We start from the raw sequence: 17563 nt of genomic DNA, 5'->3' as shown, positions 1-17563 counted from the left end.
CCGACCGCAACGGATCGGCAGCTGAACCCGGCTTCGGATTTCCTCTGGAAGCTCAGTGCCGCTTCTCGCGGTTCAGATCCACAGAAGCTGGATCATGAGAGCGCGGCTGCGCCACGCCCCTCAGAGAGCGCGAGGGGATTACCGGCTCGTTACTCGGGGAAAAAAGACGAATTGGGCGGATTTCTGCAAGGCATCGGCGAGTATGTGGCTGTTAACATTTCCCGGTTTCCTTCCGAACGAGCCAAGATTGCCCTCTGTATTTCCCTCCTGTCTGGAGAAGTTCTTGCCAAAGCCAGCTCACTATGGAGCGCCAAAGGGGGCAAATTCGGCTCACTCGCCGAATTCAGCGGGCTGCTTCTGGGGAAGTTGGGGATAGAGGTGGTGGATCTCCACTACAGTCCCCTTGAGGAGGAAGGTGCTCCATTCCAAGGTTCTCAAGAGCACGCGGCTCCGTGCTGGATCTCCCATGAGCCTGCAGCTCAGCCCCAATGTTTTGATGAGAGGGCTGCTTCATCTCAGGGTCTCTACCAGCGTGCTGCTGTGTTCCGGGGTTCTCGTGGACGCACCACACCATCTCCGAGCGTCGGCGAGCACACCATGCCGTCACAGAGCTTCTACAGGCGTGCCGCTCTGTTCCGAGGTTCCCGTGGGCGTGCCACGCTGCCACAGTGTCTCCAGGAGCGTGCTTTCCCGCCACAGAGCCTTCACGAGAGCGCCGCGCCGCCACAGAGCCTTCACGAGAGCGCCGCGCCGCCACAGAGCCTTCACGAGAGCGCCGCGCCGCCACAGAGCCTTCACGAGAGCGCCGCGCCGCCACAGAGCCGTCACGAGAGCGCCGCGCCGCCACAGAGCCGTCACGAGAGCGCCGCGCCGCCACTGAGCCGTCACGAGAGCGCCGCCACAGAGCCGCCACGAGAGCGCCGCGCCGCCACAGAGCCGTCACGAGAGCGCCGCGCCGCCACAGAGCCGTCACGAGAGCGCCGCGCCGCCACAGAGCCGTCACGAGAGCGCCGCGCCGCCACAGAGCCGTCACGAGAGCGCCGCGCCGCCACAGAGCCGTCACGAGAGCGCCGCGCCGCCACAGAGTCTCCAGGAGCATGCTTTCCCGCCACAGAGCCGTCACGAGAGCGCCGCGCCGCCACAGAGTCTCCAGGAGCATGCTTTCCCGCCACAGAGTCTCCAGGAGCATGCTTTCCCCCCACAGAGTCTCCAGGAGCATGCTTTCCCGCCACAGAGTCGTCACGAGAGCGCCGCGCCGACACCTCCGGTCACAGAAGGCGAAGTGACTCCTCCGAGTCCCTCTCCAGACGACGCCACATCCCAGAGCCCCTTCCAAGGCGACATCTCGCCCACGGAAAGCTCGGCTCTGCCCCAGGACCTCCAAAAGAGCTCCGCCCAGCTCCAGGTCCCTCCAGAGAGCTCCGCCCAGCTCCAGGTCCCTCCAGAGAGCTCCGCCCAGCTCCAGGTCCCTCCAGAGAGCTCCGCCCAGCTCCAGGTCCCTCCAGAGAGCTCCGCCCAGCTCCAGGTCCCTCCAGAGAGCTCCGCCCAGCTCCAGGTCCCTCCAGAGCGCTCCGCCCAGCTCCTGGCTCCTCCCGAGAGCTCGTCTCCGCTTCAGGCTCCTCCCGAGAGCTCGTCTCCGCTCCAGGCTCCTCCCGAGAGCTCGTCTCCGCCTCCGAGCGACCCCCCGAGCTCGTCTCCGCTTCAGTGTCCCAAAGAGAGCTCCACTGATGTCGTGGACCTCCAGGCGAGCCCTTCTCCGCTCGTGGATCTCCAGGCAGGCTTCACCTCATTTCCAGGCTGCTCAGTAGGCTCCGATCTGCTCCTAAGGGTCCCAAGGAGCGCCCCTACGCCCAGGGGCTCCAGGACTGCGAAATGGAAGTTGAACCGCTGCCCCCGGGTTCCACCGACGGCGACGGCTCACCCCACAGTCCCGCAGAAGGCGACGGCTCACCCCACAGTCCCGCAGAAGGCGACGGCTCGTCTCCAGCGCCCGCAGAAGGCGACGGCTCGTCTCCAGCGCCCGCAGAAGGCGACGGCTCGCCCCCGGGCTCCACAGAAGGCGACGTCTCGCCCCCGGGCTCCACAGAAGGCGACGTCTCGCCCCCGGGCTCCACAGAAGGCGACGTCTCGCCCCCGGGCTCCACAGAAGGCGACGTCTCGCCCCCGGGCTCCACAGAAGGCGACGTCTCGCCCCCGGGCTCCACAGAAGGCGAAGGATCGCCCCCGGGTCCTCTTCAGGGCGAAGGATCGCCCCCGGGTCCTCTTCAGGGCGAAGGATCGCATCCAGGCTCCACGCAGGGCGAAGGATCGCATCCAGGCTCCACGCAGGGCGAAGGATCGCATCCAGGCTCCACGCAGGGCGAAGGATCGGATCCAGGCTCCACGCAGGGCGAAGGATCGCATCCAGGCTCCACGCAGGGCGAAGGATCGCATCCAGGCTCCACGCAGGGCGAAGGATCGCATCCAAGCTCCACAGAGGGCGACGTCTCGCCCCCAGGTCCTCTTCAGGACGACGGATCACCCACAGGATCCCCGCATGGCGACGTCGGTCCTCCAGGTCCCTCTGACGGCGACGTCGGTCCTCCAGGTCCCTCTGACGGCGACGTCGGTCCTCCAGGTCCCTCTGACAGCAACGTCGGTCCTCCAGGTCCCTCTGACGGCGACGTCGGTCCTCCAGGTCCCTCAGAGGGTGGTACGACGTTCCTGGTCTCCGCCCGGGACGTCCTCCACTCCCCGGTCATTGTCATGGTTGGCGTCCAGTTCCGGTTCCCCGCCATGGAGATCGCTCCGGCTTCAATCCCCGCCAGGGGCTTTACTCAGCCTCCCATCAGCACCGAGGGCTTGGCTCCGTTCCGGATCCTCCTGCAAGGTGTTGTTCCATGCCGGCTCTCCGCAGAGGATGCTCACCAGGCCTCCGTTGCTCCCAGGCGTCTAAGGAGGCCTTCCTCGGAGTGCCCTGGCCCGCCTGGCATAGGTGGGTTTTGGGGCGTCAGGTGTCGCCCCTGGAGGGGGGGGGTACTGTCAAGGATTTACCCTGACACGCTCCCCTCTGTAGCTGTCAGGGATTCACCCTGCCACGCCCCCGTCTGTAGCTGTCAGAGATCCACCCTGCCACGCCCCCCTCGATAGCAGTCACGCTGCTTCCCAAGATTACCGACAGCTGTGGCTCATGAAAGATCAGACTACATAAACTCACGTTCTTGAGTCACAGGCTGTCGGTCGTTATATTGTCAAGCTGGACAATCGCGTGGCTGCTCGACCGCCGGCTGTATATGCGAATTCACTTCCGACTTGGATTACTCATTGCCGAAGGCTTTATGGATTATGCTTGGGACATTCGAACTCAGCGGACAACGCGTATCGAGCGGATGTCTTTGTTTGTTGTTTTCAACGGCTTATGAGTGTTTTTGTGTTGTACGGTTGTTGAAATAAAAGGACAATGATCGGACTATATCGGCTTCCGCGTCTGCAGCCTGACAATCACAGGCTCACTTCAAACCTGATGCATTTGCAAAGAGCTTACCACTCCTCAGTGACTAGCCCGCTACAATCTATTTGGAGAAAAGAGATTTTTCCTACTGCAGTCAACCGAGTCATTTTGAATAGCAATGCACAATTAACACAAATTGCTATATTATGTTTACATTGTCTTTATATATAATTGATATATGATACTTTGATATACCCTGCATGAAATATAGTATTGTAATGATTGGTAAACACTTTAATCTTTATGGCCATCTTCTAAGGCTGTATCACTTAATACAAATAAACACTAATATACACTAATAAAAAATATATTTCGCAGTCCAGAAGAGTGTGATGTCCCCTAAAGACAACAGTTAATATCAGATAATTGCAGTAATGCAGTATGCAGATGCAGTAATTAGTCATTTTAAAATGTGTGATTAAAGTAAGAGGATATAACCTGCATATTATACTGTATTACTTTATTTAATGCTTTATATACTTATACTACATTCATCTTCAAGATTTCCAAAGTCTATGTATGCTGTAGCATTAAAATGTTCTGTTACTGGAACTAAACGGACCAAACCTGTTGAAGCATAACAATTCCCCTGTAGAAGAACAGTGACCAGTGACAAGAACAGTGGCCTGCACAAAGCCCTCAGCTCAACCCCACTGAACACCTTTGAGATGACTTGGAACACTTCCAGAATCCCAGATTTTCAAACTGGACTTTAGTGCCTGACATTACTCACTGAAAAAATGCAAGGCAATGTTTTGGATGCAACATTTTTCTTTCGTCTAATAAATAAGAAGTGCATTAAAACTGTCTTTAATCAAATAATTGTTTTAGGCCAATGTAAAAAAAAAAAAAAAACACTGTAAACCAACTAGTAATTTTAACTAGTAACTAGTAACTAAAAAAATTTAACATTTCTTTTTTAAGGCTATTTAATTCAGCTACCTATGAAAATCAAACTGCATTCATTCCATAAATAATACATGCATGCATGTGTCCTGAAAATCCTGAAAGTCAATAGTTTAAATAATTCCTACTCAACCAGAATAGCTTTTATTTACAGCATGGCTTATAAACCTATATACTGTAAATTTCTGTAACTCCAAAGCAACCCAGTTAAGGAGTGTTTGTCAGCTGATGAGGCAAAGAACAAGGAAATGGAATAAGGGTATCTGGACTGGATGTGTAAAGACACTTCTTGAGGGGTTAAAGTTACATGTACTCAACTGCTTCTTTATAGTGTATTTGGCTTTAATATTTGCTCTTGTGGTTAATTTATCCTCAAGATTAGAACATCCAACATCGATTGAAACATTTATATTGATCAATTACCTAGTGTTGAAGGCAAATAGGTAATCCTAAACTCCTTACACTCATCATTCACCAATTGGTATTCTGAGGCCAAAAAGAAATGCAGGGGAAATTATAGGAGGCATTTCCACAATCTGAAAAAAAATGGAGTCACTGATTTTGAGCATAAAATTGTGTTTGATCACTTTAAGTGGGAAATATGTAATTGTTTATTGTAATATTAAATATTTCGAGCTACATCAGGAGGAACGACTACTTCAAAAAGCTCATACAACCAATTTGGTGGGTAACGTACTTTGGTGGGTAACAAACATTTTAAAATCATAGTACATAAATAGGCATGTACTAATGTTTAAATTAAAGGTTACTTCATCATGAACTAATGATGAGTTAAGTCAAGTCAAGTCAAGTTTATTTGTATAGCGCTTTTCACAACAGACATTGTCTCAAAGCAGCTTTACAGAAAACAACAGTAAGTTAAGGCATATACTATTCAAGAACTAACCTTAACTACACCATGAGTCACATTAATTCACGTGTGAACAATGGCTACCTAAATTACATGTTAGTACATGTTTGTTCATTAATATATTCATCAACACTTTAGGTTAAGCTAAATGTAACTTGCTCTATGAGAAAGAATATGAATCAAAAGTGCACAATTTAAAAAACATTACAAACACCATTGGATGTTGCTGAATTTTCCTTCTCATGGAATGCACAAAGGCACAATAATGTGCAAAGAAGGACACACTGCTAAAATATCAACATCTAATAAGAGCTCCTCTGGTCACTTGTCACCACCTATTTGCATTATAATGTAATGATATGATCTTATCTTAATTATTTAATTTAGATTTCTACCATAGATTCTCAGTGTTCATATCTAAACTACAAAATGTTATCCCAGTACTTCTATGATTATTTGAATGTTCATAACAGAAATAATGACACTGTTTTGTTGAAAAGACTGGTTGTGAATGCATTTCATAAATATACGTCAATTGCTCTCTCTAGGTAAGTTCTTTGTCAAGAAGATATACATGCTTATGGACTGTTCATTATAATATAAAGACAGGAGACTTGACACAATAAACCAGTCCACAGAATAATTCATCATGAGTTCATAATGCACATTTAGTTGATATATTAGTACATACTTATTTATGTACTTTTACTGTATGTTCAACACCCAAATCTGTGAAGGATCAAATGCAATTCTATATTTATATAATGATTGAGTTTGGAGCATGTGAGGTTTTTATGCTGTATGAGTTTGGAGCACATGAGATGATCCAAAGAGAAAAGAATAATCCTTAGTGTATTATTAGGGTTGGGGTTAGGGTTATTATTATTATTAGTAGTAGTACATTTACCGGTCGACTGAGTAGTGACCTATTTGAGCATGTCCTGGCAGCTTTGGGTAATGGATAATCGACGTGAGCAGTAAGGTGGATGCAGCGGTATAAATAGGTGCCGCAAAAAAGGGAGCGGAGAAACAGGTGCCTCCTAACGCATAACGCGCAGAACTGAAGAAAGCTCCATCATCTGCTTTACTTAACCCCAGCTCACTTTACGTAAATGTGCGCCATGGAGTACAACAACCGTGTGGAGATGAACGGCGTGACAGACCTGGTCTGCTATAACGGATATAACAATGACAGCTCCACGCAGCAGACGAAGAAGGTCGAAGAGAATCGTGGAAAAGCGGAGGAGCGGCGAGTGGTGGCCATGCAGTCAGCCTTCACCAACATCCTGAGCTCTCTGGGAGAAGACACCGAGCGTGAAGGACTGCTCAAAACTCCTCTCCGAGCCGCCAAAGCCATGCAGTTCCTCACCAAGGGCTACCAACAATCCATCCACGGTGAGGAAGTGATTGTTTGACTTTTTTTTTTAGATTCCTAGTTCCAACTTGAAGGTGCCATTTCCATACAGTCTAATGATCTCACCTCTAATCTAAGCTAATTCAGTTTATCATTCAATTCCTATGTGTGTTGAATTAATCACCAAGTTGTTCGGATCCTTCAGGATGGGATCTTTGAACTAAAACAAAAAATGGAAGAACTTTTTAACCACATGATATTAAGGGCTGTATTCATGTTTGAATATAATGCATGATGCAATACAGCTGGCAGCAGTTTACCCATATATTGTTCTATTTCTGTTCACAGATGTTCTTAATAATGCCATTTTCAATGAAGATCATGACGAGATTGTTATAGTGAAGGACATTGAAATGTTCTCGCTATGTGAACATCATCTAGTACCGTTCTTCGGCAAGGTAAGTTTAAGCAAACCAGTGTTATCTTGCTGGATATTTAGAGAGAGAGATTAAGAGAGAGCAGTGCAGGGCCGCTGGAAGTAATTTTGAACAGGGGGTGCTGTGAAATTTTTTTTTTTTTTTTTTTTGACAAAAAAACCTATGAGCCTATGGGCCTATTTAGAATACATTTTAAAAAATAACATAGGGCTGTGACGATGGCACTTTTTTTTTTTTTTTACCACCGCGGGGGTAGTGGACAAATACCGGCGGTGTTGCGGTGGTTGGGGGGTTGTTTTGAAATAATAATAATAAAATAAAAACCAAAGAAACAACACACTAAAGCCTGTAAAGCATTGAAATAAATATCGGTAAATACTGGTAACTTACATAATATAATAAAGTTGAATCCATTAAAAAAAAAAAAAAAAAAAAAAAAAAAAAGTTTTATATTTCCACACAAAGACGCGTTATAGCCCACCGCTCTGCGCTTTGAGAGGAATGTGGAACACGAGCAGGAAAGAGACCACCGATCTCTTTTTCTGATATCTTCATGTTGTTGTAAAAGGTATGAAGAGCTAATTTTATCTTCCACAAGGGCAAGGCATTTAGGCTATGTTTGCGCGCTGCCAGAGAAAGCCAAACTAAAATCACCCGCGCGTGTGAAACGCGCTTTACAAATGAACTTGAAAAATCAATATAATCAAAATAATTAAATTAAAATCCAAAATACACTTAATAGCCTACGTGTGTCAAAATCATTTCCTAAAATATTCATAAGGAATTTATAAATTGTGCAAAATATTTTTAATAGGCCTACATTTAAAAAAAAAAATCTCTCTCTCGCCAATAGGGGGTGCTGCAGCACCCCCACTTCCTGCGGCCATGGAGCAGTGGCAAGAAATCAAAGTTAACAAGTTCGTGTTATGTAGGACAGATAGCAGACTGGACTGTTCGGACTGGACTGACAGCGTGATTTCTGATCCTCAGGTCCACATAGGATATTTGCCAAATAAGAAAGTAGTTGGCCTTAGTAAACTTGCCAGGTGAGTATGCAGTGGATGCACTAACATTTTTGTAAAGCACATGCTTTCTCCCAAATGTAGCAGAATAGAGACTGGGGAGATAAGTTAATCACAGTTTAGTGAGTTCTTTTGTTATCATAACTCATTGACACTAAAAATGCATTATACTCAATCTGCAAAGAGCCAAATTTACTACTTGCAATCAGGAATTCCCCATCAGCCTCAAGTCGTCCCTCCACAAACCAGCCTGTGGGAACCCATACTATTCTCAATACACTGAACAAGAATATCATGCTGTGTTTTAGTGTTGACTACATCACTAATCACCTGCAAAACTGGGGCAATCAATCTTCTTTAAGACATAAAAAAAAAAAAGAAGTGATAATCACTGATGCATTTGTGTACAAAGAGACATGAATGATTGACAGAGCATTTACAGATGTATATATATAGCCAGTGTAGGACTTGAGTCCAGAGGCTAAACGAGGCCAGACCTGATTTAAAAAAGCATATTGATCAAACGATTAATGATTACTGCAGACAGGGAATCAAGTGCAAACCAAAAAAATCTTCATGCCATCCACAGCCAAGACCGTAATTGTGAAAGTAAAAGTGAATTTAAGTTACAATAAAATGGTTTTATATGCGATATATTAAACTTCATGTCCTAATATTGCCACCCTGCAGGATTGTAGAAATCTACAGCCGCAGACTGCAAGGTAATCACGGCTTGTGAAATCAAGGTTCCTGCATGTTTCATGAATAAATATCAATACAGATAACATATGCTTAACATGTTTTATATGCTTTACTGGTTACTTCCTACAAATTGTCTTCCATTGTAGTACAAGAGCGTCTGTCGAAACAAATTGCCACAGCCATCTTTGAAGCCTTGAAGCCAGCAGGAGTAGCAGTAATCATCGAAGCAGCGTGAGTTCACTTAGCAGTCACATACAAACACAAAATAAAATGCTATACACAGGTATTTAACCCTATTCCACATGTTGTAATTTTACAATGTGGAATTGAAAAACACTTACACAAATTCAGCTTTGATTTCTATTTCTATTTTTATATTTGTCCTCTTTAACTGAATGTATTCCACATTTTGTTGCAGTCACATGTGCATGGTCATGCGTGGTGTACAGAAGATTAACAGTCACACTGTGACCAGTACCATGCTCGGAGTATTCAGAGAGGATCCGAAGACTCGTGAGGAGTTTCTGGCCTTGATTAAGAGCTAGTTAGGGTCCCACTGCTGCTATCAGTCTCATTTTAACATGAACCACCAGCAAATTGGATTCACATCTAACTGGGAAAAAGCATCAAATATCTTTTACTATCCACACATCCAAATTTTAAGGAATTTTGATTTAATACATGCAATGAATCAATACTTTTTAATTATAGCATACAGTCATTTGGTGTACTTTTTTTTTGGACAGTGTACCTTGACCAGTTGAGCTGGACTCATGTCTGGTTAACGTTCATGCACAGGCTAATCTGGCCATCTGGTAGACAAATATAGACAAGGAGGCAATTATTTTATTATTTACTACAGAACCTTGTGCATTCAAGAACATGGTTTTAAACAAAATCTAATTTTAGCTTTAAAAAAATTTATTTCAATAACTACAACAAAGCAATTGTATGAATATCTAAATTTATATCTGAACAAATATTTGATTAAGTCTGATGCTCTTTTTGTCCAACTGATATTTATTGGATCTCTACTGTTAATGTATGCATGTCCATATTCAGTGTTTTATTTGTACTAGATTGTTTCTGATTAGTTGGTTTTCTTGTAAAATCAAATAAAAACATTTTGTGAAAACTGTTATTTCTATTTCTTGTAAATCGTACATTTTGTACTATAAATTTACATGCAGGTTTTGTTTAATTTGCTTGGTCTGATTAATTAAAGAGTAAATATATGATTAAGCTGTTTGTTGAGTGCAATACCAATTATACCATGGTCTGCCTAAATGTTTGATTCTGATTGGCTGGAGACAGCATCCTCAGCAGAGTGCCGTCCTCAACAGGGAAGAGAAGTAGAACATTCTCAGCAGGGCAGGAAGGCTGAGCGACATTAGCAGAAGGGCAGGAAAGAAGAGCGAAATCTTCAGTAGGGAATGGAGGCAGATCGGCATCTTCTGCAACAACCCCCTCAGCAGAGCAAGGAGTCAAAGCATCATATTCAGCAGGGCTGGTAGGCAGATCAAAATCCTCAGCAGAGATAGGAGGCAGACAGATGCCCCCAGTTGGAAAGGAAGGCGCATAGCATAGACTGACTCAAGGTCAGGGTTCCCAGATTCCCAGGGTTCCCAGTCCTGTAAGGCCAGGGCAGATGGTGAAAACACATCTAATAGTCAATGACTAAATGATGGACTGAAAATATAAAGAAGAGAGTAAATTGTACTGGCACCCCAAGTTTGAAATTTATTCATTATTAATTAATGAAATTAATCCTACACATTTACACACACACTCCTAGCTGGTGAAAGAAAAATAGAAAAAACAGAGAAACTGGAGCTCATGTAAAACTCCACAGACAATGAGCTAGAGCTTTGCAGCAATGCTTTGGATAGAGATATTTAAAATTAGTCAATTGTCAAACACGCCTGAAAGGGATAATACTAAATAATTTGCTTACCAGCATTATAAGCCTAAAAGCTGTTAGTAATATGACTAAAAATTAAAATCAACTTACTTTTAAATTATCATTAATTTACAGAGGCATCACTAAATATCTACATTGCTATTGCAATTTTTTTTATTTAAACAATAATAGCTTGCTTCACATCTTTGACCATCACGTGTCGAAAACAATTTACATCTGTATGACTTACTCCACTGTTTTATTATGACAAAAAAACTAAAACAAACATGGGCACGCAAGTATAAGAAAAAGAACAGAACATGTGCTTACAGAAAAGAAGGCAATATTGATATAAACTATATTATCATAATCATGATTATTGGGTGCACTGTACATTAAACACTAATACAACAAATACAAAATTCATATACAGTAATCACACAAACAGAAAAGAAAACTGCCTGTAGGACAAGATGGTATTTTAAAAAAAAAAGCCTTAGGTTAAATGTCGGTGATTACCTGGTAATAAAATAGCCTGCACTGATATATGCTTCAAAAATATATATTGAATATAGCTTGCAATTAAATCTGATATCTAAATGGTGAAAATCTAGTCTGTTCAGAAAACATAAGGAAGTACTTGAACCTTTTCATGTAGGAAAAGCATCTATTCAACAGTGCAAGTTGCTATATTGCTTTAAATGAATCCATCAAGGAAAATAAACAACAGCCATGTCCGAATGTGGTGCAGTTATGTAAAACTGCACTATTGCGCTAAATAATAACAACACCAACACCACCATGAACTGAGAGTTGATTTAATTAATCTAAATATATAGAGGAGTTTCCCTACATAACCCTCTTACACTTCTAAAAGATCAGAAATGTCTTTATGTCCTTATGTACAAATCACACTGATGTCTGTTTGTAGTTCTTGGTGTCCAGAACCTTCTTGCCACACATAGCACAGATCCCTAACAAAGTGAAAACAGGGGAATTATATTCAGGGTGTAAAATGTTACAAGTTAAATGTTAAAGCAGCTTATTTAATCAGTCATCAGTCAAGTGTTATATTTTGGAATGTACCTTTCTTATAAGCACATCCCTGACAGTAGTGTGACCCAGACTGATGGACGGAGCTTTTGCATATTCTGCATGTGGAAAAAGACGACTTTCCATAGGGATCGAACCTAAGACGGAAACAGGAGCGGGAACATTGCACATATTAACATTACATTTACAATGGGATGGCATTCGCAAGATGAGGTTCGTTTCGGTGTAACCATACCTGGCCTTTTTGGAGGTCAACATTTTGTTTTCACCGATCTTCCGTCCTCCACTCTCTATAAAACACATTACACACATTACGGCATTTTGCAGACATACGCTTTTTCCATTTTAGATGATCAACTTTAATTCAATACATTTTTTATTCCGTGTAGCGCTTTTAACGATGAACATTGTCTCAAAGCAGCTTTACGCGAATAATGCGATGATAAAGAAAGTGTAAATTTGTCCGTAATGAGCGGTGGCAAGGAAAAACCCCCCAAGAAGGCATGAGGAAGAAATCTTTGAGAGGAACCAGACATCCTAATCTGGGTGGAATTTGTCTTTAACTAGGAAGTTACAGGGTCAAAACTTGCAGTCTTTGGTACCTGGCTATATGCACAGTGATAAAACCTACAGATGACTACAGATAATATTTAACAACAGTTATAGCACATATTACCTGTCGTATTTCTTGCACCATCTTTCCAGGTATCAGGAGTGATAACTCGGCCAAGTTTTTTCTCGCCTACAGGAAGAAAGTTCAAACGCAATTACTACAGAGAACATAAGATGATAACTCTATAACACAACACACTCTTACAACATCGTGGACACGAAACACTGTACACACATTAGTGACAAAATTGTGAGTGTGTCACACTATTGTATGATAGAGAAAATCGTATATAGTACGTGAAAAAAAACTGTAGCTAGCAGCAGTTCCTTTTTGATTCAGACATCGGCACATGACCGGTAACTAAACAACAAAAAAGTTTACGGAAGTTCATTCTTTTTTAATAGAAGTACGTCCTTTATGTTTTTGTATTATGTCTCAAGCATTCAATAGCACAGAGATATATTTTCATTTATCCCAACAGCACATGACGCAAAACCATAAATATACATACCGTAGACATACACAAATGACATCAACATAATGGTGTCTGATGGCACAAAATGTATGATGGCACTTAATGTCCTTGCTGAACATCCCGTTCCACTAGCATTTTTAGAGCATAACTCACCCACAATTGCATCAGTGATATCAGGTGCTGATTTTAGGCCAAAAAACTGAATCTATGTCTACTGTTGTCTGTCATGTTCCTCAAGTAACTCGATTACAAAAATTAATCTGGGGTAAGTTTATCCCATTTAACTATGCACAGAGCACTGCGTTTCACATGGACCATTATTACTTACACACCACCCTCTAAACTCTGGAGTTTTCTGGACAGGGAACACAGAAGATGCTGCAGAATGAAAAAATCGAGGAACGGGGAGAAAACGGGGAGAAGATTTATAGGGAAGCCTGTTTTTGCCACATTGAATAAATCGAATTCCTTAAAAAAAAATTTCTTGGCAATGCCACATTTTGTTTTTAGCCAATCGGGCAGCGTCACCTCGTCTGCAGTACCAGAAAGGTTTACACATTGAAAATGAAATGGGCTACGATCAATAGAATCGCATGGCATCAAACTAAGCCTCCGAGCCCTGGAGAGAATTCTGTCTAACAATCCGCTCTGGAGGAGACGGAACAAGACAGATGAAGCAGAGGAGCCTAGTTCACACGGCAACAGCTTTAAACGTCGGGTCGACAACATGGATACCGGTATTAAGCACTTTTTTTTCCTATGTGGCAGAAACGAGCTTCCATAGGATTCAAGCCAAAAAAAAAGAGACAGAAAGTTTCCAAAGTTTGGGATCATTTTAAACTAAAACAAAGAAAACTTTTTTTTTTTTTTTTTATCAAAAAAACTTTTATTTATGGGTTTTTTTAATGCATACATTTGTATTTACATTTTCATGTAATATGGCAATTAAATGCACTAAATGGGTTTAGTTTTCCAGATATTCTATTATGCAATTTGCACGGGCTTTCCACTACATTTTCGAGCAAAGCTGTGTCTATATGCTCATTTGTGACATCCGATTCAGATTTTAGGCAAAAGAAAACCCCAGGTTCAGGTGTACTGTCATCATTGTGTAAAGCTGTTAAATAAAGTTGAGGCAACTGCAAAATCAACACCTTCTGACCAATCAGACTCAAGCATTTGACAGCACAGAGGTATAATCTGTTCGATGAACTAAATCCCAGGATTTATTATGCATTTGTCCACTAGACTTTTAAGAGTAGCTGTGAACATTTGTTTATTCACCCACAATCAGGTGCTGATTTTAGGACAAAACAAAAAACTAAAAAACACCCGGATGCAGGTTTACCGTCATCCTGAATCAGGTTTGGGTCTTAATTCCACTGTCCACTGGAATTGTACGTGGGGATGCAGGTCACGTGGTACGTTTGATCACGTGGCCCCGCGTATTTATCTATACGGCTGTAATGTCGGATAATTAAAACGAGTCGTATGAGCTCCACATAGGTAAAATAATAAAATCATAGTAAATACAAAAAGAGTTTGTTTAAGTGATGAGACGAACAAAGACCAAAGCTAAATGCTAAGCTAAAATACGTTATGCAGCGAACCTAACCTAACCTAACCCAATCTAATCTATTGGTATTTAAAGCAATTCCTCTGTTTCACTGTGTAAAACAATGTGTATTTAACAGTATTACACCATCCTGTACTGACCTGCTACATACAACTGCAGTCACACACATACAAACAACATGCACGTTACCTAAAACAATCTACACTATCCAGCCACATCTACTCTATTTAATACAAACTTATATATAATATATTAAATATATACTCACATTTTTCACAAACCATGGCGTAAATCTGTTGAACAGAGTCGATGCCAAAACGGAATAGAAGAATCGTACTAACAACACAAACTGTGACCTAAAGCTGAACAGAACACTCACAAACTTCAAAATACAAGTCCTAGCCAAGCACAAACACCTAACCCGTAACCAACATAACCCATTTTTATATATTAAAATATTTAAAAATAACAATGCAGGTTTAGTCACGCTGCGATGTCTATAAATGATTTATAAATATGGGGTTGTATCAAGATACCAATTAATACATTATATATATATATATATATATATATATATATATATATATATATATATATATATATATATATATATATATATATATATACATTATGGTAAGTGTGAATGCTGCATTGTACTGGATAGGTTGATGGTTTATGAAATGTTTTGTGTTAAACTGTTCTTTTATTTTTTTTAATAGAATTTATAACGCATGATTATAAACTGTGCAGAAGGTTGGTGTGAGTATTTTGTTACTATCAAGTTCAAACTGGGCGCCGCCATGATGGGTCACGTGACCTCTTGATGCCGGAAGAGCGTGACCTAAATGAAATGTCCTCCTTCTGGGTTTATTTCTTTGATGAAATTAACAGTTGAACGTCTTTTGTGATCATTTTCAATCCGCCACAAACAGCAAGAGGACCGTTTGCAGGTTTTTGGCTCCCCAAAGTAGCTGAGAAAGTGCCGACGTGTTTGGTTTTTCCTATAACATGTGAGTAATAATGACTGAAGCTTTTCTCTGTATCCATGTCATTCATCTGCATGGTTTTATGTGTAAATGCATTACATTTCCTTAATTCAGGAACTTCTTGAATAGGATGAATTATTTGTGATGTAAGATGTTTTGTGAGAATTTATATATATACACACACACACACACACACACACACACACACACACATAAGTATGTATAGTATTGTGCATAAGTTTTAGTTTAAAAAAATAAGACATCAACCCCAAACATACAGCCATTGTCATTAACTCTTCAACGTACAGAGCAACATGGAGTCCTGAAAGTCCTTGGCTGCCACAGAGCTCTGATCTCAACATCATTGAATCTGTCTGGGATTACATGAAAAGACTGAAGGTTTTGAGCCTGTCTACGTCCACAGAAGATCTGCGGTTAATTCTCAAAGATGTTTGGAACAGCCTACCTGCTGAGATCCTTCAAAAACTGTACCTAGAGGTGCAAGTTTAACTAGAAGAGGTGGTAGCTCAGTTGTTAAGGTGCTGGTTTATTAATCGGAAGGTCTGGGGTTTCAAGCCCCGGTATCGTTAAGAGGAAACTATTGGGCCCTTGAGCAAGGCCTTTAACCCTATGTGCACCAGGGGCTGCTGCACTCTGACTCCAGCTTCCTAACATCACTGAGATATGCAAATAAAAGGACTTCACCGTACTGTAATGTATATGTGACAAAAAAATATAAAATAAATACACACTATTCACCTTAAATGTTGATGTCTGTTGTGAAAAGCGCTATAGAAATAAACTTGACTGTCTAACTAACTTTTTTTTTTTGTTTGTTTTTTTGTTTGTTTATCCAGCCAGTGTGAGTCATGTGGGAAGTGGAGATCAGAGGCATGGCATCAGCTCATGGCCTTCTCGCCGGCTCTGTGTTGGTGGGAAGCCTGATGCCTGCATTCACTGTGGATAACTTCTCCGTGTATGGGACACACTTGGTGTGGCTCTTTTCTGTTTCTGGTTGTGTTGCCTTAGTCAGCATTGCTGTGTTTTGGCTTCTTGGCATCAGTCCACCAACAAAGAAAAACACATTGAGCTATAAGGTACGAAATTTTATGTCCAAGCACTTCAAAAGGGAAAAAAAAAAAACATTGCACTTCTGTGTATCTATTTTATTTGTATTGTATATATATTTTTTTCTTACAGTTGTCTCGACTGGTTCGATCTGGTGTGTATTTTCTGCTGTCTTGCCTCTTCTTCCACATCGTGGTTGTTCTGTATGGGGCACCTCTGTTAGAGTGAGTATAACCTGTTACCTGTCTCAAATTTGTGAATACCTAATTATTACACTCTTATGAGCATGTTGAGCAGTGCATTCCAGATTGAATCCCCCTTTGTGGCTGTCATCCTCTACTCACCTAGGAAGGCTTTCCACTATATTTTGAAGCATGGCTGTGAGGATTTGTGCTTTTTTGGCACAAGAATATTAGTAAGCTCAGGTACATAGTAGAGTTCCAGTTCATCACAATAATGTTCAATGGAGATAAGGTCATGGCTCTGCGCAGGCCATTCGCAGCTTTTGGTTATCTGTGTTTCCATACATATTTGGGACATATGGGTGTCCACAAACATTTGGCCTTATATTGTAGGTGTAAATATAGCCATAATTAAACCACAGGAACAAGAAACACATTCTATATTATGATTCAGTTATTTGTTCAAAACAAGCTCTGAGATGATCATTGTTAATCTACACTAACAAAAGTATTGGGACACCTGACTTTTCCAGCCACAATGTGGCTCATCGCCAAACTAACAAAGTTGGTGGCACACACTCGCATAGGATGCCTGGATGCTGTAGCATAAAATTTAGCCTTTACTTGAACTAGGAGACCCAAACCTGTTCCAGGAGAACAGTGCTCCTGTGCACAAATCCAGTTCCATGAAGATATAATTTACATTGGTTGGAGTGGAAGATCTTGTGTGGCCTGCTATAGAGCTCTGACCTCAACCATATTAAACACCTGTGGGGTGAATTAGAATTCTGAGTGCATCTCAGATCTCCTCACTCCTCGCATCAGCATAAATCTCCACAAGCACACTTTTTCTAAATCTACTGGGAAATCTTTTCAGAAAAGTTACAGCAAATGGGAGCTAAATGTGGAATGGCATGTTAAGGAAAAA

The 17563-nt window shown here is 42.1% G+C and overlaps 3 protein-coding genes across 5 annotated transcripts in view; 2 read left to right on the top strand and 1 right to left on the bottom strand.

Moving 5' to 3' along the window:
• The window catches only part of pigf (phosphatidylinositol glycan anchor biosynthesis, class F), a 218768-nt gene that overhangs the window by 195127 nt on the left and 6078 nt on the right, over positions 1–17563 (top strand). The window contains exons 1-3 of one of the 3 annotated variants that reach the window (XM_083556652.1): positions 15196–15409; positions 16247–16482; positions 16586–16677. In XM_083556652.1, the coding sequence (XP_083412778.1) occupies positions 16255–16482; positions 16586–16677 (320 nt within the window). In that variant the 5' untranslated portion in view covers positions 15196–15409; positions 16247–16254. Of the gene's footprint in view, positions 1–15195; positions 15410–16242; positions 16483–16585; positions 16678–17563 lie in introns of those variants that run through there. The other 2 variants (XM_083556651.1, XM_083556653.1) reach the window with 2 other exon arrangements.
• On the top strand, positions 6322–9917 carry gch2 (GTP cyclohydrolase 2). Its single transcript, XM_083556316.1, has 6 exons — positions 6322–6662; positions 6970–7079; positions 8049–8104; positions 8771–8802; positions 8929–9013; positions 9201–9917. The coding sequence occupies exons 1-6, from the start codon at positions 6380–6382 to the stop codon at positions 9325–9327; spliced, it is 693 nt and encodes a 230-aa protein (XP_083412442.1). The 5' UTR covers positions 6322–6379; the 3' UTR covers positions 9328–9917.
• cript (cysteine-rich PDZ-binding protein) lies at positions 10925–14780 on the bottom strand. The gene is made up of 5 exons (XM_083556675.1): positions 14668–14780; positions 12412–12477; positions 11971–12025; positions 11769–11872; positions 10925–11656 (listed from the first exon to the last, which is right to left on the bottom strand). The coding sequence occupies exons 1-5, from the start codon at positions 14681–14683 to the stop codon at positions 11592–11594; spliced, it is 306 nt and encodes a 101-aa protein (XP_083412801.1). The 5' UTR covers positions 14684–14780; the 3' UTR covers positions 10925–11591.

The sequence above is a fragment of the Silurus aristotelis genome (assembly GCF_946808225.1).
Source record: "Silurus aristotelis genome assembly, chromosome: 12".
Classification (NCBI taxonomy): Eukaryota; Metazoa; Chordata; class Actinopteri; order Siluriformes; family Siluridae; genus Silurus; species Silurus aristotelis.
This window is presented reverse-complemented; position numbering and strand designations above follow the sequence as displayed.

Coding starts and splice junctions, on each gene's coding strand:
- gch2 (XM_083556316.1), top strand. CDS start 6,380: ATGTGCGCCATGGAGTACAACAACCGTGTGGAGATGAACGGCGTGACA. Junction 6,663..6,969: donor CTACCAACAATCCATCCACG/GTGAGGAAGTGA, acceptor TTCTGTTCACAG/ATGTTCTTAATAATGCCATT. Junction 9,014..9,200: donor GCAGTAATCATCGAAGCAGC/GTGAGTTCACTT, acceptor ATTTTGTTGCAG/TCACATGTGCATGGTCATGC.
- cript (XM_083556675.1), bottom strand. Junction 12,026..12,411: donor TGGTGCAAGAAATACGACAG/GTAATATGTGCT, acceptor TGTGTTTTATAG/AGAGTGGAGGACGGAAGATC. Junction 11,657..11,768: donor GGGATGTGCTTATAAGAAAG/GTACATTCCAAA, acceptor TCACTTTGTTAG/GGATCTGTGCTATGTGTGGC.